Source organism: Orcinus orca, chromosome 11 (assembly GCF_937001465.1).
Source record: "Orcinus orca chromosome 11, mOrcOrc1.1, whole genome shotgun sequence".
NCBI lineage: Eukaryota > Metazoa > Chordata > Mammalia > Artiodactyla > Delphinidae > Orcinus > Orcinus orca.
Genome location: NC_064569.1, coordinates 11,509,253 through 11,535,556, shown reverse-complemented (window position 1 = coordinate 11,535,556; position 26,304 = coordinate 11,509,253). Strand labels below are relative to the sequence as shown.

At 41.0% G+C, this 26,304-nt stretch overlaps 1 protein-coding gene, 2 long non-coding RNA genes and 1 pseudogene across 4 annotated transcripts in view; 3 read left to right on the top strand and 1 right to left on the bottom strand.

Annotated features, from left to right (window-relative positions):
- LOC117197143 (uncharacterized) overlaps positions 1-6,299 on the bottom strand; it is a 46,121-nt gene extending 39,822 nt beyond the window's left edge. For both annotated transcript variants that reach the window (XR_007469945.1, XR_004477671.2), the window contains exons 1-3: positions 6,175-6,299; positions 1,842-1,979; positions 679-1,160 (exon numbers count right to left, since the gene is read on the bottom strand). This is a non-coding gene — a long non-coding RNA (uncharacterized LOC117197143). The remainder of the gene's footprint in view (positions 1-678; positions 1,161-1,841; positions 1,980-6,174) is intronic.
- A 350-nt stretch (positions 6,300-6,649) lies between these two features.
- Positions 6,650-26,304, top strand: part of PLBD1 (phospholipase B domain containing 1) — a 68,253-nt gene continuing 48,598 nt past the window's right edge. The window contains exons 1-2 of the mRNA XM_049693873.1: positions 6,650-6,784; positions 25,317-25,536. Of these exons, the coding sequence (XP_049549830.1) occupies positions 6,682-6,784; positions 25,317-25,536 (323 nt within the window). The 5' untranslated portion in view covers positions 6,650-6,681. The remainder of the gene's footprint in view (positions 6,785-25,316; positions 25,537-26,304) is intronic.
- On the top strand, positions 6,792-8,579 carry LOC117197144 (uncharacterized). The gene is made up of 2 exons (XR_004477672.1): positions 6,792-7,168; positions 8,091-8,579. It is a non-coding gene; the product is annotated as an uncharacterized LOC117197144 (long non-coding RNA).
- Positions 18,086-22,667, top strand: LOC105748595 (hyaluronan synthase 2-like; annotated as a pseudogene).

Genomic DNA, 26,304 nt, shown 5'->3' with positions numbered 1-26,304 from the left:
CTGCTCTTTGCTATTAGCCTCCAATGGAAATATCAATTCTACTATGAAATTTTTAGTTTTCTATCAACCTTTTCTTATTCTATCCATCTCCCCTTTCATCTCATGCATTTTCTTCTCAACCTGTTTTTCTTTATAAACATTCTTCTCTTGGGAAAGAGGCTATTTTCTCATATCCTATAGAATATGCTAAATTTTTTTTCTAAAATTCCTTTGGGTGCCTAAAATTGGGAACTTCTAGAAATCTGAGCTTTCAGGGTGATGTTCCTTTCCCCTCGGTCTGCAATATTTTTCAGACTCCATGTTGTGGAGTTCTGGTTCTTGTTTCTGATTTAAATTGAAATCTTTACATTGAAAGAGCTAGCAGACAGTGTATGTTTCTCAACAGAGACAGTATTCAAATTTCTCTTGGCAACACTCCTCAGAACTCCCTTCTCAAACTGCAGTTTTCTGAAAGATTGATATGCACAGTTTATATCAAAATTCCCTGTATCCAGGAGATGTTCATCTAATTTACTCAGCTAGACTGAATTAGGATCTTTTCCAAGTAGCATTATCTTGAGTTTTGACCCCGGGTTATATTTACATGTTAATTTGTAGCCACTTTCCAAGAATTAACTGCCTATGATTTGTGTTCTTTCTGTCTTCGTTTGAAAATTATCAATAGCAAACTGGACTCACCAAATATTGATCAAGCACTTTTCATTTATTCATTGTTACACACCATTCAGGCTTAAATCCTTCCTTATAACCTGAAAGAAGATCGGGGACATTTAACACAGGAATATTTTGCATCCGTAGTCAAGGTTAAACACCACTAAGAAGGGGTTGTGTTTTGCTAATTGTTTTTATTTGGCATTTGTACTTCTGTCTGTAGAATGAGGAGAAAATGCTAAGATGTTAAGAGTGGGAGAAGAAACGTAAATTGAGGAACTTGGTGGCAGCTACTCCAGGATATAGCCATTTAATTTAGAAAAGAGGTAGAAAAAGAGAAATCATAAAAAAAAAAAGAGCTGTCAGGCAAAAAAAGATTACATCCCTTAAACAATGCAGAAAATGTTCTTGGCCCCAAAAGTATTCAGGAGTGCCTTTCTCAGCCTCTTTGGAAGTAAAGATGGAGACCAAGATGCCTGTCAGCAGGGTAGAAAGTGTATAGTTGTCATCTGTAGAAAAAATAATAATAATAATAAACCATCTAATTAGTATTCAGCTTGTACAGAAACTTCTCTCTTAACCTCTGCTCCTTCTGCTTCAGTCAGCCCACGCTTGATTCACATCTCGCCCCTATACCATTGTCCCAAAGCCAAGACATGCTAGTGGCCTTACGATCACTGACCAATGGCAGCCCCACTTTTCTGTACCCAATTTACAAGACACCTGCAGTCTGGAAATTATAATGGATTGCAGCCTTTTTAAAGCACGAGCAAATGAGTCGAAGAGAGGATAGGCAGACAGCACAGAATTGCACTATAAGTCATCAAGGGACTTCCCTGGTGGCGCAGTTGTTAAGAATCCGCCTGCCAATGCAGGGGACATGGGTCTGATCCCTGGTCCGGGAAGATCCCACATGCCGTGGAGCAGCTAAACCCGTACACCACAACTACTGAACCTGCACTCTAGAGCCCACGAGCCACAACTACTGAGCCCACGTGCTACAACTACTAAAGCCCATGCGCCTAGAGCCTGTGCTCCGAAACAAAGAGAAGCCACCACAATGAGAAGCCCACGCACGGCAACAAACATCAGACCCCGCTCGCCGCAACTAGAGAAAGCCTGTGTGCAGCAAAGAAGACCCAACGCAGCCAAAAATAAATAAATCAATTAATTAAAAAAAAATAAGTCACCAAAACAAGCTCCGCAGGCATCAGGCTTGAGCCCAGGATTTCTGAGGAATGTCCATTTTTTTCTTTGGTTCTGCAGCAATTTGAACTCAATATTCTGATCCCCAAGTACCAAATGATCAGTTTAACTACCAAAACAACCTACACACACAAATGGAGGAAAAGAACAAAAAAGAAAGGGAAAATTAACTACGGAAGTAAATACACAGAAGAGAAGTTGAATAGTAGTCTAAAATATTACCCTACGCATTTTTCTTCTGAGAAATTCATGTTTAACTTAGTAAATTTTGCACTACTAGGTTAATTCTAAGAGGCTGAGGCTTATTGCTCAAGGAAGAAGAAAACAAAAAGACCAAAGAGTAAAATTTGTGGTCTTGCGTAGACACAAACCATAATCTTCAAAGCCATTAAAATGTAAGGTCTGTGCACCTGAGAAAGAAAAATGTTTTGAAATATTCAAAAGCTTGGCTTGGACACTTAAAAGGCACAGTTGAAATAAAAGGGCATAAAGTATATTCAAGAGCAATAAAGTGGAATAAGGACATATAATAAGGTATTTAGTAGATAATAAATGTTTGTAAGGTAATAATTTATAAGGATGTATAATAACTCTTATCCAAGCAACTAAAATGTTTGAAGAGTGGTTAAGAGAAATACACAGCAGTTTGATGCAAGGACCAGCGCCATCCTTCCCCTAGGGGTTGAGTTGCCTATTTGATGGGTGGGGTAGGATGTGGGAACATTTGGTAATAGGAACTCCAGTTAGGTCTAGAGTTACCAGAGCAGAGGAGGTTATGTTTAAACTTTCCAGAATGTAGCTCATGAACTTGCAAGGAGTTAGGTCTGCTACATGACATCTGAGTTGTAGAAAAGCAATGACCGAAGGTGGCATCTGGGGAGACTGGCTGACACACACCAAGTCGGAGTATCTTTGACTCCCTACTCCACACACTCCCCCACAGGGCTCAGGTGGGTCTGATAGTGAGCCAGAGGGCCCAGAAGAATCCAAGTCTGGTTGGAGAGGTTGCCAAGAGTACCAAAAACAGCTGGCTGACTTCCAAAAAAATGTGTGTTTTATTTCCGTACTGAGAGGTGACATCCCAGCTGGAGGCTGCATTTCCCAGCCTCTTCAGCATCTAGGTGTGGCAGTATGTCTAGTTATCGCCAGTGGAATGAAGCAGGAGAACTTTCCCATATTCTTTCCCCTTCTCTGGCTGGAAGAAAACATTCCAAGACCCTGAGTGATTGTTCCTGCATACAGTTTGACAACCACAATGAATTCACAAGGGGTACCTAGGATATACTAAATATTCACAGGAAATAATGTTATCAGCAGGACATACCACAGGGAACTAAAGGGGGCACCTGAGATATTATAAATCTTTGAGGAAAACATAGTACCATCTGGGACACCGAGTACATTACTACTTCTAAATTGTTTGGCCCTAACTAATTAATGAAAGAAACTGTTAGATATTTCTTTGGGCCTGCAGCCCCAAGATTGTATTACTGAGACGCTCGGGGCACTATATGAGCGAGGAAAGATTAGAACATCTGCCTTAGAGAATGGTGGAACCACAGGTGAAAGGACACTGGATTCTTACATTTCTACATGAAAGAAAGCCAGCAACTAAGCAACTCCCACATTGGTCTGGAATATGAGTCAGAAATACATTTTGGTTGCATTAATCCATTGAACTTTGTCATTACCTAACTAATACACAGAGCACATAGGAATCCAGGCCTGAGGCCAAGAGCCTCAGATGTCAACAGTGGATTCCTGCCACTGTTGTACCACAAGGAGGACGGAAGAGATGAACTTCATCTCACTGGAGTCCACCAAGCCAAGAAGATGGCTCACAGAATAGATGCCTCCTATTCAATGCCCAGTCAATACATAAGCCCCTGAAATGACGATCAGCCTCAGGAAAGGGGGAAAGAATAAGGAGGAGGTGAAGTTTGCTTAGAATTTAGCCCAAATGAGACGGAGTAACCTTAAGTTTGGTATTCTCAAATTTCTACCATCGATGGATAAGTGTTTGAATGCTAAGCTAATCATACCTTTTGGAAAAAAAACAAATTTACATGATGTACATTTTATTCTGGAACTGTAAGATTTTGAATCCACCACATATATGTTACAGCAAGGGAAGAAACATAGACAGAGGCCACTGTCTCTGTTTCTACAACTGGTCCCCCAGCTCTAGTTATTCATGACTTCTCTTTTCCTGTTCCCTTTGCTTTGGGCCAGCATCCCAGCTGGTTGGCGTTCTTTGCCTATTGGAGTGAGGGGCCTGAGTCACTGGAGGGGCGGCCTAGGAGAGGTGACAGCACTCTAGTTAACCTTTTCAGGAGGACATGGTGATACAAGGGACTCTCCTGAGCTCCTTCTACTGCCCCCTCCTGCTGAGTAGCAGTGCTATATTCATTCAATTGTCAGGCTCACTCACTCTGACCAACACTACAATCCTATTCTTGCCCGTTTCTTTCACAGGAGCCCAATAAAGGCCAGGCAGAAATTTAAAATTCCAATTCAGTGAAACAGTTATTGTGTCTGTTGGTGGAAACATATCTCCTCCCTTGCTCACTGAAACTTCAAAACCAATAGGGTCCAGATTCATGAAAAATTGGTAATAGGAACTGGGTAATGAGTGGTGAGTAGCCCAAACCGCACGTGTCTATCTGCTACAGAAGTGATAAAAACATTGCACAGTCAACGTCTTCTTTGGTCCCCCTCCCCTCAGCTTTGCTGAGTTTAGCTGCTCATCTCCCTCCTGGATATGTAAACTGACAATTTAAAGAAGGCAAGATCTATCATCCTCGAATTCAGTGATTCTCGACTGAGGGCAACTTTGCTCCCTAGGGGAACGTGTGGCAATGACTGAAGACGTTTCTGATAGTCACAACTTAGAGGGAGGTTCCAGTGCATAAAGACCAGAGGATGCGTAGGACCACACCCACAACGAAGAATTGCAGTGGTCCAAAATGTCTCGGCACTGAGGCTGCTAAACCCTGATCCACTTAATTTGTTTACATGTATAACTTGCTTCCCGCACTAGAACGCAAGCTCTGTGAGGGCAGGGACTTGGTCCTGTTTACTGTTCTGTGCCTGGAACGTGGAATTCAGCAAGTATTTGATGACTAAATAATAGATGAATGAGTGTCTCTGCATCTTACACATGATCGCATCCAACCACTTGCTTCTTGGATTGGAAGGGTTATAAGGTGAAGGAGGGTGGTGGAGGGTAGCATGACTGAAATATTTGGGGTGACACAACTTCCTTTTTAAATTTTTTTTATTATCTATTTTATACATATTAGTGTGTATATGTCAATCCCAATCTCCCAGTTCATCCCACCACCACCACCCCGCTTTCCCCCCTTGTTTGTTCTCTACAACTGCATCTCTATTTCTGCCTTGCGTTTTTCTAGATTCCACATGTATGCGTTAATATACGATATTCGTTTTCCTCTTTCTGACTTACTTTCTGACTTCCCTGAATGTCCTATTGTAGCTCTCTTCTCGACATGGCACAATCAAAATGTTCATCATTTTCCTTCACTATTATTTTCTAACTTAAAGAAAAACGGACATTGCAATTTTTACAGTGTCCTCAATTCCTTCATTCATGTCTATTCATTACATGATATTATCATCCAAGTACTGTGATAGGTGTTGTCACCAAACAAAATTATGACTTAGGACTCGTGTTTAACATTTTGCAGAGAGTTGATGTAACTGTTCTGTATCTTTTCTAGCGATTACAAATGTGTTTCCCCTTCTAGGAAATGTGCCTCTTTTCCTCCCTTCCCATTAACACTTCAGTTAAGCTTGGAAGAAAGATGGAGAAGAAGGGAGTGTCTAGGCCCCCAGCTGGGTTCCCTCACAGACCCTTAAGCAGAGCTTTATTGCGGCAATAACGTCAGCTTCCAGTACCTGTTTATTTATACAGTTTTATCCCTACTTGCCTGTCATAGACATGCTGTTAATGGTCTTTATATCACTGGTACCTGACACAAAAGGTGGGCTCAACAGATGCTTACTGAATAAATAAAATGCCTTTTGCCTACTTCACAGTGTCACCCAGGGCACCCTCTGCCGACTTCACAATGTTACCCAAGGCATAGTTTTGCCTACTTCACAATGTCTCTTTCAACTGGTCCTGCACAGAAATGGGGACTTCACAGGGGGTTTGGAGATATATCTGGTTTCAGACCCATCTGAATCACTCGCCAGTGGTGGATCCAGCCAATGAAGAGAAAAGCAAACGATCCAAAGTCTTGAGCAACAGTCAACGGATTTAGGTTAAACAGCCTGAGATGGAAGGGCACTGACCTGGAGTTAGAAGGACCAGTGAAGACCTCTCCAGAATGGCGAAGAATCGGAGCTGCGTGTAGGCAGGGGTATGCATTTCTCCACGGCCAGGGGGTCTCCTCCCAGCTGCTGCAGACGAGTGGCCGGCCCTAGAGGCTAGCCGTGTGGAGATGAACTGATTTGTTCCAGCCCAGGGCCGCCAAACCGCCCGACGAGTGAGGGGAAAGCAGCACGTAGCCTCGGCAGGCCCCAGAAGTTGAGCAGGGGAACTGTCCCAGCCCTGCCCACAGGGCGCTAGAGGGTCAGAAAGGTCCCGCCCTTCCCCGACTGGGGCCCAGCAGGGCGAAGGTTGTCGTCAAGGCCACGTGAGCCTTCCTCGCCTCTAAAAGCCCCAGACAGGTCGGGCTCATGAGAGAGGAAAGTTAAGGACGCTCCAACCTCTGCATCGCTGCGCCCCACCACCGGCAGCAGAACCGCTCTGCCAACAGCCGCCTGGTCCAGCCGAGCGGAGATCGCGGCCGCCGAGCGATGTCCCGCCGCAGCCCGGACGGGAGCCTCGGGCTGCTCTCGCCGCCGGCCCTGCTGCTGCTGCTGCTGCTTCTGGCCGCCGTGGTGCCGTCGGGCCTGGCAGGTGAGCAGCGCGCCCCGCGGGCAGCCCGGGCGGGGGGCGCCGGGAGGGGCCCTGGACGCCCGCGCGCTCCACGCTGAGCCCATGCCGCTCGGTGAGTTCCAGAGTCGGGTCAAGTTTACTTCCCGCGGGTGTGTCCGTCTGGCTTCTGGGTGGACGCCAAGGAACGCGCTTCTGCCGCGGTTGCTCCAGCCCTGCTGGAGCTCGGGGATGGCCCCAGACGAGGGCATAGGGTGTGTGCTTCTGCGAGCTTAAGAAGCGCTGGCCAGAATTCCTGGCAGACAAATCGGTTCGCTCCTGCACGACTCTTGGCTTTGCTGAGCCTTGGCTGGTCCTAAAAGCGTCAGCCAAAGGACATCTGAATATATTTATTCGCACCATAGAGAGGTATGATCCCAGAATGCCACTTTTTTTTTTTCCTTAATTGACAATGACTTTGGTTTAAAATGATGAGAAGTGCAGCCTGGTATTGTCAGTTTGATATGTGCCAGGCAGCGTGTGGAAGGATGTGTGTTCTTTCATATAATGCTCACTACAATCCTAAGTAGGCTTATTATCCCCATAATACAGATGAGAAAGTTTGACACTGAGAGATTTCAGTAATTTGCATAAAGATACACAGCCAGTGAAGGCAGAGCTGAAGTGCAAAAGGCCATTTACTTGACTACTCCCCTCTTAGTAAAACAGGTTTTAAAACTGTTTTATTCCTACAGGTATGGACACTGACCCTTTGCCTAAAAAAGAAAAAAAAAGTTTGGGCTTTGTCACTTTCATTCCCAATGAGTAAAACCAACATTAAGTTAAAAAAAAAAAACTTGAAAGACTTGAAAAGTAATATTAAGAGAGGATTCATTTCATTTTATTTCCTAATCCCTTTTCTGTGCTGACCTTGTGAAAGACTAGGGTGGGGTTTGGGAGAGCAACCCCTTCCTAAAAGCACCTACTGGTTCTTGTTCCTCCACCTTCCTTCAGCAAGTGTGTGCAGTCCAGATTTCAAGACCTTTGCTTTCGCAACTTGCCCACTTATCATTCTTAAATATTTCCAGTCTTTGAAGCTGCCTGGGCTTCTGTGCTCAGAAGTGACCAATCCCAGGCTCCTGACCCATGATTTGCCTGCACAGTCTGGAAGTGGTGGAGTCCCCATGCCACCCCTTAGCCCATTGAGACTGCTCATTAGGACACACCTGGGACAGGCTAGGGAGCGCCCTGGAAATGGAAATGGCTTCTGTGTCTGGAGTGCTGGCGGAATCTTCTCTCCCTTTTCTGTTCTTCTTTTGGATTATTGGGATTGTTTTAAATGTTTCTGTAGATGTGAGGGGCAGCCTAAGGAGTGAGGTGGAGACGTTGTTTTTCTGAAGATGGGGCACCGTTTATTCAAGAAAATATCAGCCAACAAGAAACAGCTTCTTAAACTGAGCTCCCCAAATAAGAAGCTGAAGCCATGCCAGGTGGAGGGAGTCAAGGCAAAGAGTGAGGGCACTTCTGCTGCAACTGGTCCTGATGGCACTGTGCCCAGCCATCCAGAAAGACGTCTTATCATGGCATTGAGGAATGACTGGTGATGCCCACCCCGACTGTCTCAAAAGATGCGATCTCTGTTTCCTTTGTTCCACCCATATTAACCTGTATTCTAGTGCAGCTTTTGGGGTCTTTGTCTTACCCTCAACTGCTGGACTGCCAACAACTTTTGGGCAGAAAATGGGGCCTTTGCTACCCCTTGCTTTCCATGTTCTCTCTGAAATGCCCAGCTCAGTACTCAGCATTTAACGAGTGCCCAATAAACACTAAAGGGATTGTATTTTCAACCCCCTGGAATGAATTTTGTATCTGCTAACATACACCTCTTTATCCAAAACCAACTTCCTTAATTTTTGAAAGTTACGTTGTAGTTTCATTATTCTAGAAATCGGCAAACAACTACCAATTCATCCTAGCCATATATTTCAAACTATTAAAGACTTCAGACATATAATCGCATTGCCTTTATCTTTCCAGACTTTCAAGCCCCACATGTGTTTTTAGGATGTCTTGTATAATTTTTCTTTTCTTTTCTTTTTTTTTTTTTTTTTTTGCTGCATAGCTTGCAGCTCCTACCAGGGATTGAACTCGAGCCCTTGGCAGTGAAAGCTCGGAGTTCTAACCATTGGACCACCAGGGAATTACCAGTTTTTCTAAGTCGTATGTATAGTGCAGTCAGGTTGTCACCAGGGAAAGAGGTGGGTTGGTTGCCAAGAGACTCGTAAGGTGGCATGTGCCTTGTAAAACTGGTTCCAGATCTGGCCCTGGGACTTGCAGGGCTAGACTCCAGAAATTCATTCTTTCCAGTTCTCCAGAGCTGATCAGATACAAGGAAGCTGATTTGTCCTGATAAACACACGTCTATTCATCAAAATACTAAGTGTTGTTCATTTTTATCAGACTGGTTATTTGTGTAGCCTGCTCCAGGCATTATCCTCACTGCAATCAAACTACACAAGATAAAAGAATATCAGGGATTCTTAGGCTGGGGACCTGATTCATCTGCATCTCACTAGGACTGGACACTTCAGTCAGCCCATGGGTCCTCCTTACCAGACACTGCTTGCCCAAAAACCTGGTCACCAACTCCTTTTCCACTCTCCCATGACTCACCAGTGCCACGTGAGACTAACAGATTGCCTCTCTAAAGAAGCTAATCCCTTTATGTGGCTGTCGAGGAGTTTACAGTCCTGGGAGTTGTTCAGTCTCCTTAACTGATGTAGCAGACCTATGGCTGAGGCCAATCTCAATTGATCCTTTATCTCTGAGAACTTTCTTGTTTCCAGATTCCCTGAGGAAGTTGCTCCATATGTTCACTCTTTCTATGGCAGGTCTTCATTCTTGGAAGTCAAGTATTAGAGAGATATGATGGAATTCCAAGACAGAAGCTGTAGAGCCAGACTGCCTATGTTTGAATCCTGGCTTCAATACTTACTAACCACATGACCTTCGGTCAGTTATCTAACCTCTCCATGCCTCAATTTCCTCATCTGTAAAATGGGTATTATAATAATATCTATATCATAAGTTTGTTGTGAGGAACAGTGCCTGGCACATAGTAGGGGCTATAAAATTGACCAGCCATTGGAATTGCTTTTCTCTGAAAAAGCGTCGTGGATCTCTTGATAAGGCAAAAGGATTGCAAAAAGATTGTTATAAAAACAGAATTTTTTCTTAATCATGGCCTAACATTGGGGTCCATACCAGCACATTAAGCAGCTGTTTCAGAAAACACTTTCCTTGGTTGTAACTGTCTGAAATCATCTTGATTATTTTTGCCACAGTGCAATTTTTATTAACCATGGCTGCTTTAGAATTTCCCAACACTTTTCTGTCTTTCTGAGACTCACTAAGTCTTCCTACAGCTCATTCCCATTGTCTTAGTGTTTTAGACCCAAAAGAAGACAGTGCTCTGTGTGAACTCAAACATTTTCTTGTGCTCTTTCTATACTAGTTTTTTTTAATGTGGTATCTTTTTTTTTGAACTTTTTATTTTATATTGGAGTATAGCTGATTAACAATGTTGTGATAGTTTCAGGTGCACAGCAAAGTGACTCAGACATACACATATCCACTCTCCCCCTAACTACTCCCCCATCCAGGCTGCCACATAACATTGAGCAGAGTTCCCTGTGCTATACGGTAGATCCTGGCTGGTTACTGGTTTTAAATATAGCTGTGTGTGTATGTCAATCCCAAACACCCTCACTATCCCTTCCCTCCACCCTTAGCCCCTGGTAACCATAACTTCATTCTCTGATTCTGTTCTGTAAATAAGTTCATTTGTATCATTTCTTTTTACATTCCGCATATAAGCGATATCATACAATGTTTCTCTTTCTCTCTGTGACTTAGTTCACTCAGTAAGACAATCTCTAGGTCCATCCATGTTGCTGCAAATGGCATTATTTTATTCTTTTTAATGGCTGAGTAATATTCCATTGTATATATGTACCACATCTTCTTTATCCATTCCTCTGTTGATGGACATTTAGGTTGCTTCCATGTCTTGGCTATTGTAAACAGTGCTGCAGTGAACATTGGGGTGTGTGTATACTTTCGAACCATGTTTTTCTCTGGATATATGCCCAGGAGTGGGATTGCAGGGTCATATGGTATCTCTATTTTTAGTTTTTTAAGAAACCTCCATAGCGGCTGTACCAATTTACATTCCCACCAACAGTGCAGGAGGGTTCCCTTCTCTCCACACCCTCTCCAGCATTTATTGTTTGTGGACTTTTTGAAAATAGCCATTTTGACTGGTGTGAGGTGATATCTCACTGTAATTTTGATTTGCATTTCTCTAAAACTTTGCAATGTTGAACATCTTTTCATGTGCCTCTCGGCCATCTGTATGTCTTCTTTGGAGAAATGTCTATTTAGGTCTTCTGCCCATTTTTTGATTGGGTTGTTTGTTTTGATGATATTAAGCCACATGAGCTGTTTGTATATTTTGGAGACTAATCCCTTGTCGGTCACATCATTTGCAAATATTTTCTCCCATTCTGTGGGTTGTCTTTTCATTGTGTTTATGGTTTTCTTTGCTGTGCAAAAGCTTTTGAGTTGAATTAGGTCTCATTTGTTTATTCTTGTTTTTATTCCCATTACTCTGGGAGATGGATCAAAAAAGATATTGCTGCAATTTATGTCCGAGAGTGTTCTGCCTATGTTTTCCTCTAGGAGTTTTATAGTGTTTGGTCTCACATTTAGGTCTTTAATCCATTTTGAGCTTATTTTTTTGTATGGTGTTAAAGAATGATCTGATTTTATTGTTTTACATGTAGCTGTCCAGTTTTCCCAGCACCATTTGTTGAAGAGACTGTCTTTCCACCACTGTATAGTCTTGCCTCCTTTGTCATAGATTAATTGACCATAGATGCATAGGTTTATTTCTGGGCTTTCTATCCTGCTCCATTGATCTATATGTCTGTTTTTGTGCCAGTACCATATTGTTTTGATTGCTATAGCTTTGTAGTGTAGTCTGAAGTGAGGGAGCCTGATTCCTCCAGCTCCGTTTTTCTTTCTCAAGATTGTTTTGGCTATTCGGGGTCTTCTGAGTCTCCATACAAATTTTAAGATTTTTTGTTCTAGTTCTGTGAAAAATGCCATTGGTAATTTGATAGGGATTGCAATAAATCTGTAGATTGTCTTGGGTAGTATAGTCATCTGGACAATATTGATTCTTCCAATCCAAGAACACGGTATATCTTTCCATCTGTTGGTGTCGTCTTCAATTTCTTTTATCAGTGTCTTATAGTTTTCAGAGTACAGGTCTTTAGCCTCCTTAGGTAGGTTTATTCCTAGGTATTTTATTCTTTTTGATGTGATGGTAAGTGGGACTGTTTCTTTTTTTTTTTTTTTTTTTTTTTGGTGGTACGCGGGCCTCTCACTGTTGTGGCCTCTTCCGTTGCAGAGCACAGACTCCGGACGCACAGGCTAGCGGCCATGGCTCATGGGCCTAGCCACTCTGCAGCATGTGGGATCTTCCCGGACCGGGGCACGAACCCATGTCCCCTGCATTGGCAGGTGGACTCTCAACCACTGCGCCACCAGGGAAGCCTGGGATTGTTTCTTGAATTTGTCTTTCTGATCTTTCATTGTTAGTGTATAGAAATGCAACAGATTTCTGTGTATTAATTTTGTAACCTACAGCTTTACCAAATTCATTGATGAACTCTAGTAGTTTTCTGGTAGTGTCTTTAGGATTTTCTATGCCTAGTGTCATGTCATCTGCAAACAGTGACAGTTTAACGTCTTTTCCAATTTGGATTCCTTTTATTTCTTTTTCTTCTCTGATTGCTGTGGCTAGGACTTCCAAAACTATGTTGAATAAAAGTGGTGAGAGTGGACATCCTTGTCTTGTTCCCGATCTTAGAGGAAATGCTTTCAGCTTTACACTGTTGAGTATGATGTTAGCTATGGGTTTGTCATATATGGCCTTATTATGTTGAGGTAGGTTCCCTCTATGCCCACTTTCCAGAGAGTTTTTATTGTAAATGGATATTGAATTTTTATCAAAAGCTTTTTCTGCATCTATTGAGATGATCATATGGTTTTTCTTCAATTTCTTAATGTGGTATATCACACTGATTGATTTGCAGATATTGAAACATTCTTGCATTCCCTGGAATAAATCCCACTTGATTGTGGTATATGATCCTTTTAATGAATTGTGCTTTCGAATTGCTAGTATTTTGTTGAGGATATTTGCATCTATGTTCATCAGTGATATTGGCCTGTAATTTTCTTTTTTTGTGATATCTTTGTCTGATTTTTGTATCAGGGTGATGGTGGCTTCATAGAATGAGTTTGGGAATTTTCCTTTCTCTGTCATTTTTCAGAACAGTTTCAGAAGGATAGGTGTTAGCTCTTCTCTAAATGTTTGATAGAAATCGCCTGTGAAGCCATCAGGACCTCGACTTGTTCCTTGGGAGTTTTTTAATCACAGTTTCAATTTCAGTGCTGTGATTGGCCTGTTCATATTTTCTATTTCTTCCTGGTTCAGTCTTGGTCTATATGTCTATTTTTGTGCCAGTACCATCTAAGAATTTGTCCATTTCTTCCAGGTTGTCCATTTCATTGGCATACAGTTGCTTGTAGTAGTTTCTTATGATCCTTTGTATTTCTGTGGTATCAGTTGTAACTTCTCCTTTTTCATTTCTAATTTTATTGATTTGAGTCCTCTCCCTTTTTTTCTTAATGAGTTTACTAAAGGTTTATCAGTTTTGCTTATCTTTTCAAAGAACCAGCTTTTAGTTTCATTGATCTTTGCTCGTCTCTATTTCATTTATTTCTGCTCTGATCTTTATGATTTCTTTCCTTCTACTAACTTTAAGTTTTGTTTGTTCTTCTCTAGTTGCTTTTGGTGTAAGATTATGTTGTTTGAGATTTTTCTTTTTTCCTGAAGTAAGATTGCATTGCTGTAAACTTCCCTCTTATAACTGCTTTTGCCACATCCCTTAGGTTTTGGGTCATTGTGCTTTCATTTTCATTTGTCTCTAGGTGTTTTTTGATTTCCTCCTTGATTTCTTCAGTGATCCATTGGTTGTTTAGTAACATATTGTTTAGCCTCCACGTGTTTGTGTTTTTTACAGTTTCTTTTTTTCTTGTAGTTTATTTCTAATCTCATAGTGTTGTGCTTGGAAAGCATGCTTGATATGATCTCAAATTTCTTATATTTACCAAGGCTCTCTTTGTGGCCCAGCATGTGGTCAATCCTGGAGAATGTTCTGTGTGCACTTGAGAAGAATGTATATCCTGCTGCTTTTGGTTAGAATGTTCTATAAATATCAATTAAGTCCATCTGGTCTAATGTGTTATTTAAAGCTTGTGTTTCCTTATTTGTTTTCTGTCTGGACGATCTGTCCATTGATGAAGGTGGGGTGTTAAAGTCCCCAACTATTACTGTGTTACTGTCGATTTCTCCCTTTATGGCTCTTAGTATTTGCCTTATATATTGAGGTGCTCCTATGTTGGGTGCATATGTATTTACAATTGTTATATCTTCTTCTTGGATTGATCCCTTGATTATTACATAGTGTCCTTTTTTGTCTCTTGTAATAGTCTTTATTTTAAAGTCTATTTTGTCTGATATGAGAATTGCTACTCCAGCTTTCTTTTGATTTCCATTTGCATGGAATATCTTTTTCCATCCTCACTTTCAGTCTCTGTGTCCCTAGGTCTGAAGTGGGTCTCTTGTAGACAGCATATATATGGGTCTTGTTTTTGTATCCATTCAGCCAGTCTGTGTCTTTTGGTTGGAGCATTTAATCCATTTACATTTAAGGTAATTATCGATATATATGTTCCTATTACCATTTTCTTAATTGTTTTGGGTTTGTTATTGTAGGTCTTTTCCTTGTCTTGTTTTCCTGTCTAGAGCAGTTCCTTTAGAATTTGTTGTAAAGCTGGTTTGGTGATGCTGAATTCTCTTAGCTTTTGCTTGTCTGTAAAGCTTTTAATTTCTCTGTTGAATCTGAGTGAGATCCTTGCTGGGTAGAGTAATCTTGATTGTAGGTTTTTCCCTTTCATCATTTTAAATATGTCCTACCACTCCCTTCTGGCTTGCAGAGTTTCTGTTGAAAGATCAGCTGTTAACCTTATGGGGTCTTGCTCTTGTGGGCAGGGATGTGCTCAGTAAAACTTTAGTCCACTTGTCTGTTGATGGATGTGGCTGTGTTCCTTCCCTCTTGGTTGTTTGGCCTGAGACAACCCAGCACTGGAGCCTACAGGCTGTTTGATGTGGCAGCCTCTGGGAGGGCTCATGCCAATGAGTATTTCCAAGAAGTGCTGTTGTCAGTGCCAGTGTCCTTGTCCCTGTGGTGAGCCACAGCCGTCCCCCCCCAACCCCCTCACAGGAGACCCTCCAACACTAGCAGGTAGGTCTGGTTCAGTCTCCTATGGGGTCACTGCTCCTTTCTCCTGGGTGCAAATGCACACAGGCCTTTGTGTGTGCCCTCCAAGAGTGGAGTCTCTCACTGTGGCTTCTCCTTTGTCTCTGGATGTGGGTATCTTTTTTGGTTGGTTCCAACGACTTACTGTTGATGTTGTTCAGAAGTTAGTTGTGATTCCAGTGCTCTTGCAAGAAGGGGTGAGTGCATGCCCTTCTACTCCACCATCTTGAACCAATCCAAGCTCTATACTAGGGTGCTTATAAGAATGTATACAAGATAAGTTCCAGAAATGGGAAGAGCTTCAACTAAAGTGATACATAGGGAAGAAAAGGAAATAGATAAAAGCCTGAGGACTTGGTAAATGGCCAGGAGGGATGACTTCCAGATCAAAGTGGTGGATGTTTCTTGCCTTTATCAAGGTGAGAACTAAAGGAAAAGGCACTTTTTTGAGGACTGGGAACAGGGTGACTTTAGTTTGGGACACATGGAGTTTGGAATATTTTGAGAAAATTTAGGGAGGTTCTCTCATAAAGATTAACCTACACATATTTTGACTGAACATTTATTGTAGACTTTGACAGGGCAGAGACAAGCGTAACACCACGTTTATTGATTAGACCTTAGCAAAAAACTTTTTTTTCAAATAGATAAGTTCCAGAAGAATTTCTGGGAGAAGTACTTATGAATCTTTATTATTAAATTTTGTTTCCTGGTCCTGAATCTGATAGCAAAGATCAAAAACTTTCTCTGGAAGAAAATTTAAAAGATCTTCCTTCAGTATTGAAATTGAGGTAGAACATTTTAAGTAACTATTTCATGGTGATTTACTTTCCATGATATATTAACTGTTTATCACGTGAACTTCATCTTGGGTCTTGGTTCTGACACGCAAAATAGAAACTTTAGTTTTCACACTTATTTAGACATTATTTTTACTTTTGTCACCTGTTATGTTTTGTTGGATTCCAAATTTCAAAGCATTACTATTGAAATAGCAAAAAAGGTAGTAGCAACAATAATGGAATGAATCTCAAGGGATTAATTTTGTTTAACATTTAAGAGTTTTTTAAAAAAATGCATTTGTTTCACCTTTTTTTTTAATAGAGAAGATTCCAGTTGCTCCTACAACTTATATTTCACAATCTTTTGATAATTTGGCTTTAAGATGTGGCTAGAAAATGTATTAATAATGTTATTATGTAGGTTTTTTGTACTACTGTGAAACAGGAATTTACTTAATGTGGTTAAAAAATGAAACTAATAGAGGTAGTGAAATTATGAGGAAACTTGCGTCGAAAATTTGAAACTCTCTGTCTGTATAGACAACAGATATGTTATCATCTTCTTGGGGAAAATTGTGCAAGTCTCTTGATTGAGAGAGACAGGCTTGCTCTGAAATTTGTCCTTCAGTCTTGCACACACAGCTACAATTCCAATATAAGGTAGTGTCAAGTTACTCAAACCAGACCTAAGATATCAAAATTCTAATCTGCAATTAGAAATTAAGAATTAATATACTGTAGATGTGATGTGAATCTGTCTCCAATGGTGACCCTCCAGCCAGTGTGAAAGTTGGGGATTTACGTGGCCATATAATAAAGCATTGTGTTAAGCCCAAAGGAGCCAATACAATGAAATTTAAGATGCTACCCCTCATTCTTAAGAAGTTTGTAATGAAATTTATTGGACCAAATACACACAAATACATATAACTGAAGAGTGATCTAGATGAGCAGTGAGCTGGGTGCTGAATCAGAATGGGGCAAAGTTGACTTTCTGTTGATAAGACTTTTGGCAAGAACTCTGAGTTAAGCCAGCAATGAAGAATAGGTACATTTTTAGGAGATGAAGGAAAGAGATCATTCCAGAGCCAAGCAAATCTCCAGCATTTTAATGTATTAGTATTTTGTTTCCTTGAAGCTCTTTTTTTTTTAAAAAAAACTAATCCCTTTCAACCTGCCTTGTGTATCAGGCACATTATTCATCCCACCTCACATCTTCTCACCTGCCTTTTATTCTAGTTTCTCGTATATAAGCTGAGGCACCTCACCTCAGCCAGACTGCAGGAGCCCCCTGCTTTCTACCTCAGAGCTCCTCCGAAATCATAACTGTTTAGCACTGGAGCATGTGCAAACCTGAGAGTGAAGGATTTAGCACCTCATTTAACACTCCCTTTGACCTATGTGGGATGGGAGCAGTTGGATAAATGCTCCCTCTTCCATCCCTGGGATGGGATCTTCAGAGGCTTATTCTGCACACCTCTTTGGACCATCTCAAAATGCACCCTCCTGCTTTCCCTCCCTCCCTGTTTCACTCTCCTGGCCCCCTACTCCTGTTCTCTGTCCCCAAATAATTCTCCTTTCATCAACAATCCCAGGCTCTGATTTCTGGAGGGAGTGAGAGCTAAAATACCTACTTACAGTTTTGCTGCCTAGAGGTTGATTATTCATGAATCAGTTATTTTCTTAATGACTCTGATGAAGAGACAAAGCAAATCTAAAACAAGGTATCAATTTACTGAAAGCCCTTTCGAAGAAGGAAAGGTGCAAAGCCAAGGTACACAGAGGGATGCTGAATGACCATGCTCATTGAGCATAAAAGAGAAAAGCAATTCAAGGATCACAGTCAGTAAACTATTAGCTAAAACCAATCTGGATAGATTAAGTTGCAATTTTATTGTTTTTATATTTTTCTCTGACATATTCTGCCTCTGCTTTCTCATGCTTCTTTTTTTCTCTAACTGACTGACTACATCAGGCAAAAATTGTATTGCTCAGGGTTGAAAACTACTTCCTCTTTCATAAATGAGGTGCTAGCAAACTTAGGTTCCAAATATGGGAAAGAGTGATTTAGGCCACTTATGATTATTTTACAAATTCTAAGACAGGGTTAGGAATTATTTTTCAACTGAAAACAATTAACTCATAGAAAATATTAGAATAAACAGGTAAATAAAAGAAATTCAATTTGGGTGTTTGGGTTTTTAGAGAGAAATAGGAAAATGATGGGACCTCTTTCATCTTTATTTACAGAAGAAAAATACTCTGCTTTTAGAAAGTAATATTCCCATTCATTCAACAAATATTTATCAAGTGCATTGATTCTAAGGATGTTAATGTTAAAAATGTTTAAATCTGGGACTTCCCTGATGGCGCAGTGGTTAAGAATCCTCCTGCCAATGCAGGGGACACAGGTTTGATCCCTTGTCTGGGAAGATCCCACATGCCACGGAGCAGCTAAGCCCGTGCACCACGACTACAGAGCCCGCACTCTAGAGCCCATGCTCCACAACAAGAGAAGCCACCACAATAAGAAGCCTATGCACCTCAGCGAAGAGTAGCTCCCACTTGCCACAACTAGACAAAGCACGCGCACAGCAATGAAGGCCCAACGCAGCCAAAAAAAAAAAGTTTAAATCTCATTTTCATTTTCATGACTCTAGAGAAAATATCAACACGTGGCCCTTGTCCCTTGGGCATCTGAACGTCCTCTAGGCTCCTTACCCAAGCATGAAGACATACGACTTGAGTTATTTTAGATTAACTTCCGTGAATGTTCAGATAAATTTCACTTTTGGGTCAAGAACACACACAATAAAACGAGATTCATCAAAGAAACATTACTGTGCCAGCTACAGCACTCCCAGGATATAGGGTCATAAGCAGAAGAGGTCCCTGCCTTCACAGAGCTTGTATCGAGCTAGACTGAGATTAGAATTATGTGATATTTTTCTACCTTTTTGCTATTGCCCTTTCCACACCATTCGCCTCACAACATGATGTTTTTTTAAAAATAGAAAAGCATAAGGCTTAAATTATTTGAGGATTTAAGAAAATCAGAAAAAAGGATGGGACTGGGCAACCAGGAAGAGTTGATACATGGAGAAAACATTGAGGAACGGAGGACATCAATTAGGGGTAGCAGGAGAAACTCAGATTTTGGCTTAATTCTCAAAGCATTTGCTAAATTGGTCAGTGTGGGGCTTCCCTGGTGGTGCAGTGGTTGAGAGTCCGCCTGCCGATGCAGGGGACACGGGTTCGTGCCCCAGTCCGGGAAGATCCCACATGCCGTGGAGCGGCTGGGCCGGTGAGCCGTGGCCGCTGAGCCTGCGCGTCCGGAGCCTGTGCTCCGCAACGGGAGAGGCCACAGCAGTGAGAGGCCCGCGTACCGCAAAAAAAAAAAAAAAAAAAAAAAGTAAATTGGTCAGTGTGTTAGCAGTAAATTTTTCTCATTGAATTCTCTTGAGGACTGGGTAAAAGATTTTTTTTCCATGCATGGGGGCACATGAGTGTCAAAAAAGCACAGATTTATTTGTGGTCAGAAAAGTAGGTAGTACCAGTAACAGTGAAACAGCCACCCTTTTTCATTTCCTACAAAGCTCACTGGAGGTGAGGGTGGGAGAGAATGCATGAGAAAAGCTGGAGAGGGGCTGAGGCTGTGGCATTTGTGTCCCAAAATCAGTTTGGAAAACATACTTATTATATTTGGGAGGAGAAGAAAGGACATATCTATGGATGATGCCAACAATTGTCCAACTGTGGTCAATTGACTTAGTAACAGTTAGACTCATTCATCACCAGCAGCCTGTTGACATGTATTCTGCGCCTGCCTATGTTTATCAGTGCCATTACTTCCACGTTACCGTTTTTAAAGAAATCCAATATGGATTTCAATATGGTCATGACTCAGTTCAGAATAAATTGACTTTCCTGCTCAAGATCATTCTTTAAGGGTCATAATCAGCATTAGCTGATTAGCGTAGCTTGACCAAGTCCCAGTGTATCACCCTCTTGGGCCAAGGTGCCATGATGCTCTAGTATTAAGTTTCTAATTTTAGTGCTAATTTTCATAGACAATCTTTGCATCAAAAAAGATAAAATACTGAGTCAGTTTTGAATGTGGAAAATAGATAACCATAGATAAATATTTAATCTGAGCTTTATAGTATCTTAACCACTAAAAACTTAGTGTGTCCGAAACTAAACTCATATTCCCTCCCAGACCTGTTTCCCATCTGCTCCCTCTCTCAGTGATGATACAACAACCATCCACTGAGTCACAGCCTAGAATCTGAGTCATTCTGGCCTCCTCCCACCTCTTTGATGACCTTAATAAGTTTGTCTTTAACCTGAGCAGCTGTACAGTGGTTTCTTAGGCAGAGAAATAAATGCACTACATACCATTTCTTTTCTTCATTTCTTCTTTTTTCTTTTCTCTCTCTTCCTAAGTCTTCCTTCCTTTCACAGATGTTTATTGAGCACCTGTTGTGGGTCAGACACCATATCAAGTGCTGAGGAAACAATCTCTGGCCTCGAGTTCACAGGCTAGAAGCAGGGGCAGACATATAAATTACATTACAATGTGATAAAACTGGAAGAAGACCTGCTTTCAAGGTACATGGAGCTTGTAGAGCAAGTCAGTCCCTACAAAGGGGGTGTTGCTTCCTGAGTCTTAAATAGCAATTTTGAGATTGCTAGGTATTTAACAAGGGAGAAAATGTCAGACATAGGAAACAGCATATGCAAAGTCAGAGGTGCTGGACCAGCTCATGGCAGGTTGGAGAGCTGTGTGTGCAATGGTTTCAAGATCACAAAGTGCATGGAGTGGTGGATGAAACTAGATAGGTAGGCAGAAAGCAGGTCATGAATGTCAAGAGGGTAAGTCAAAGAATTTTAATTCTAGGAAGTAGAAGCCATTGAAGATTTGGGGTAATTAAGTAAACAAATCAGTTTTGCATTTTAGAAAGGTCACTCTGGCAAAGTATGAACAATGGTTTAAAGGTCAGAGAGACCTGGAAAAAAAGCCTCTTCATAGTTCAGAAACTACGAGAAAACTCTTTGCATTGCTGTATATCAAGAAGATCCAGACTACTTATGGAAATGTTTGCAATCTGTGAAAAGGCCAACCTACCCTGGAATTAAAGTTGTCATGGTCATAGATGGAAATTCAGAAGATGATCTTTACATGATGGACATCTTCAGTGCAGTCATGGGCAGGGACAAATCAACCACTTAGATCTGGAAGAACAACTTCCACATGAAGGGTCCTGGTGAGACAGATGAGTCACATAAAGAAAGCTCACAACATGTCACCCAGTTGGTCTTGTCCAACAAGAGTATTTGCATCATGCAAAAATGGGGTGGAAAAAGAGAAGTCATGTCCACGGCTTTCCGAGCACTGGGACCAAGTGTGGATTATGCACAGGTTGGTGATTCAGACACCATGCTTGACCCTGCCTCATCAGTGGAGACAGTAAAAGTTTTAGAAGATCCCATGGTTGGAGGTGTCAGGGGAGATGTCCAGATTTTAAACAAGTGTGATTCCTAGATCTCCTTCCTCAGCAGAGTGAGATACTGGATGGCTTTTAACATAGAAAGGGCCTGTCAGTCTTATTTTGGATGCGTCCAGTGCATCAGTGGACCTCTGGGAATGTACAGAAACTCCTTACTGCATGAATTTGTGGAAGACTGGTACAATCAAAAATTTATGGGCAGGGGACTTCCCTGGTGGTCCAATGGGTAGGACTCTGTGCTCCCAATGCAGGGGGCCCGGGTTCTGTCTCTGGTTGGGGAACTAGATTCCACATGTATGCTGCAACTAAGGATCCTGCATGCCGCAACTAAAGACACGCGTGAGCCAAAAATAAATGATAAACAAATAAATATTTAAAAAAATTATGGGCAGCCATTGTGGTTTTGGAGATGACAGGCATCTAACAAACTGAGTGCTGAGCCTGGGCTATGCAAGAAAATACACAGCTCGATCCAAATGCCTTACTGAAACACCTAAGGGATATCTCAGATGGTTAAACCAGCAGACCTGTTGGAGCAAGTCCTGTGTCCGAGAGTGGCTGTACAATGCAATGTGGTTTCATAAACATCACTTGCGGATGACCTATGAAGCAGTCATCACTGGGTTCTTCCCTTTCTTTCTCATTGCCACAGTAATCCAGCTCTTCTACAGGGGTAAAATTTGGAACATCCTCCTTTTCTGGTTAACTGTCCAGTTAGTGGGTCTCATACAATCATCTTCTGCCAGCTGCCTTAGAGGAAATATCATCATGGTCTACATGTCCCTCTACTCAATGTTATACATGTCAAGTTTACTTCCCGCCAAGATGTTCGCAGTTGCAACAATAAGCAAAGCTGGGTGGGGCACATCTGGAAGGAAATCCATTGTTAATTTCACAGGACTTATTCCAGTATCAGTTTGGTATACAATCCTCCTGGGTGGTGTGATTTTCACCATTTATAAGGAATCTAAAAAGCCATTCTCAGAATCCAAACAGACAGTTTTAATTGTTGGAACATTGCTCTATGCATGCGATTGGGTCATGTTTTTGACACTGTATGTGGTTCTCATCAAAAACTGTGGCAGGCGGAAGAAGGGACAACAGTATGACATGGTGCTTGATGTACGATCTTACGTTTGATGTTTGTAGTTACAGATGCAGACACACACAAAACCTTACTTCCTCTAGGGACTGTACACACACAAAACCTTACTTCCTCTAGGGACTGTATGGTTGTGGCATCAGATAATGCCACCAAAGGAGACACATCACTGCTGCTGGGACTTGAACAAAGACATTTGTATGGGTTTATTTTAATTCTGCCAAAGTAAAATGATACATGAAGAAGAAGAACTCACATTTAATCTGATACTTCTATGAAAATGGGAAGAATTCTTTGTTTATGCACTTTTTCCTTATTGTACATCCGCCCAACAGTGTTTTGCCCTATATACCTCACTAGTCATGCTTTATGTAGGTAACCATGGAAGAAGAGGATTTTGGAAGCTCAAGGAAAAGTTCTTTCAACATATACAACCTAACTTATGGACTGTGTTGATGCTAATTTTTTTTTAAGAAAGGGTTTTCTGTTTAACTCTACCAAATGAAAGGCCAAAGGAAATTTTACAGGCTGTTGTCTGTGCTATATTTTTATATAATTGTACTGTGTTTTAAAATTTTGTATGCGAATTTTAAAACAAATTTTGTATATTTTATATTTTACTTCTCTGCCAAAATACACCTGTTCTTCCTTTTTTTTTTTAAATAAAATAGGTTCTGAAAAAATTCATACTTAAAAAATTTCTACCCAAAATGTGAAGCTTGGTTGATTTATGTTGTTCATGATAGAAAGAATAAAATGTTTCTCTCTCTCTCTCCCTTTAAAATTGAATAGTTTGTTTCTGTGAAAAAGTATTTAAACTTTCAATATTTTAACGTTTTTTCATTTCTTTAGAAAAGGCCAATATACCTGTCACACTTTGGGAGGAGAAATTCATACTTATGTGTACAAAAAAGAAGTCACTGAAAACCAAGGCCAAAGGGGTAGAAAAGTACAATTTTTTCATAAGATTGAAAAAAAAGGGAATGCTAGTTCTCAAAAGAAAACACTAGGCATCCAGCAGTGGACAAAATCTGGGTATTAAAGATAGTCTTTGGAGATTCTCAGTGTTTTCCAAGGCTAAGTAAAAAGGAAAGTGGGAAAAATTATCTGTACAATTTGGACAAATACAAAGCAGTTCATCATTTTGTTCTGTGACCTGTATTCACTGGATCCTGTCTATATATTGAACATACTTTACCTTTTTATTTTTCCAGCTTGTCAGTTCACTTTACATGTTAGTATGAGGTTTATACGGGTGAGTGGGATAAATTATAATAAGGCTAAGGCATACAGATTCAAAATTGGCAGAATCAAGCTCCACATGTCCTCTTTAACTTGCTAGGGAAGATTTTTTTCTGAATTATACAGATAATTGCTTCATCTCTTCTGTTCCTGGCCTACATAAATGTGTTTACATACTAGACATGATATCAAGGCTTAATAGTTATATCAAGAATTGGCACAGGGCTTCCCGGGTGGCACAGTGGTTGAGAGTCTGCCTGCTGATGCAGGGGACACGGGTTCGTGCCCCGGTCCGGGAGGATCCCACATGCCGCGGAGCGGCTGGGCCCGTGAGCCATGGCCGCTGAGCCTGCGCGTCCGGTCCGGAGCCTGTGCTCCGCAAAGGGAGAGGCCACAGCAGTGAGAGGCCCGTGTACCGCAAAAAAAAAAAAAAAAAAAAAAGAATTGGCACATAAAAAATTGATGGACCAGGTATCCTCAGGCTTGTTAATTTAGCTACTCTGGGGTCTTAGTTATACAGTTTGACTTTTGACATGACCCATCTTGCCTTGTAGCTGGTGCTGTGTAGACCTGTGTTTAAAAACAATTGAACACATGAAGAGTCGCATAAAAAGTATTGTGAGGAAGCATAAATGGGGAGAAGTATTCAACCATGTGTTTCTTTACTTTCTGCTTCCTTTTTATGCAGACACCTATATTCCATCCATCCTGCTTAAGAAAAAACTGCACATTCTACCTTCAGAGTACAAAAACTTACATAACGTTCTACAACTTAGACTCTCACTGATTGGAGAGCTTGTGAGAAACGAACAGACCATGCCATTAAATGAGACTAAAACTTGAGTTTGCCTTTTTGACTTTTTATGTTCTAAGTTAAGCTTTGATAACATTCAAATGTCAAATTCTCTCATTCTCATAAAACATGGAATTAATTGCCTATATTTATTCTAGCAATTATTCAATGTATTTCCAGTGTAGGATGTACAGTATAATTGAATTTTTTTGTAAATAAGATATTTTTGATAAGGAAAAACAAAAAGAATTAAGCAGGAGAGATAGGATAGAAAGTGAGAGAATACGTGTGCTTTGGTTCAACTATTGAGGGGGATGGAAAGGGTTGCAGACCAGGGATGTGAACCCTATTCTTGGTTGAATGACAAGGTGGGTGAGAGCTCCAGCTCCTGCCTTGCCCAGAATCCCATCTCTAAGGATGAAGCAGTTAGACCCACCTCTTTGATGCTCCAGCTACACCCCTACCTTTGACCTGGTTCTTTGTGCTCTAGGCTCATCCCCCTTGGTCAAGGCTCTGGTATTTTCCCACTTGTAACAAGGACAAACTATAGTGTGGCAGATTTCCCAATTCTGTTGTAACAGAACAGAACTCTTTAAAAGCAAATGTGCTGGAACTGTTGGTTACAAAGAAAAAAAAATGTATCAGCAGTTCAGTTCAATGACATCCTATCATTATTCCTTTTTCTTTTTTTCCAGGGGTCTACTATGCAACTGCATACTGGATGCCTACTGAGAAGAGAATACAAGTCAAAAATGTCCTAGACAGGAATGGGGATGCCTATGGCTTTTACAATAACTCTGTGAAAACCACAGGCTGGGGCATCCTTGAGATCAGAGCGGGGTACGGTTCTCGATCCCTGAGCAATGAGATCGTCATGTTTGCAGCCGGCTTTTTGGAGGGTTACCTCACTGCCCCGTAAGTACCCAGTCGTGGTGGAGAACTGCCAGGCAACCTCTGTCCTTTTCTTTGCCCAACAGTGGTTTTTTCTTCCTGGCATTGTACACTAGAACTGAAAATTTGCCATGGTTTTTCTCATACGATAGAAAGATTATCAGAATTACATTTGAACCTGTAGTAGTCATACCTGCCTAGAAGGAGCAAAGCCCCCAGTTGTGACACATTTTAAAATCTTTCCCTCTCATGAAACTCTTTTAAAAGACTGCTAAGTCATTTCATCATACTAGTCATTTATTGTCAGGTAGAAAGCAAATGGAGGTGGAGTGGCTCTTTGAGGACCACAAGCAGAGAAGATTAATTAAAAATAAAATGTAAGAGCATTTATTTTCAACCATCTTAGAACAATACTTTCAAGTGGGGGAAGATTTTAAATTGAAATTTTAATGTCTAACATGAATGTTCTTTCCAACTCTATTGTTATTTAATTCTTGTGTTCTTCCCTTCTCTTATGGAAATAACAAAATATGTACTTATAATAATGCAATCATGACTCATCCTTTTTAGAGAACAGATCTTTGAGGAAAGGAAAGTTGCAACTCATTTAAACAAGCCTCATTCTTCCTTTGATATAAAATGTCTTGAGGACGTGGTTTTCTTCTTTTATGCTCTGTGACCTAGATTGTTGAGTGCAGTTTAACCAAACCTTATTTTGCACTGTTACCATCTTAGTCATAGTAAATGCAGTGCTGATCTTAATCTGTTTCTGAGTACTGGCAATTGTATCAA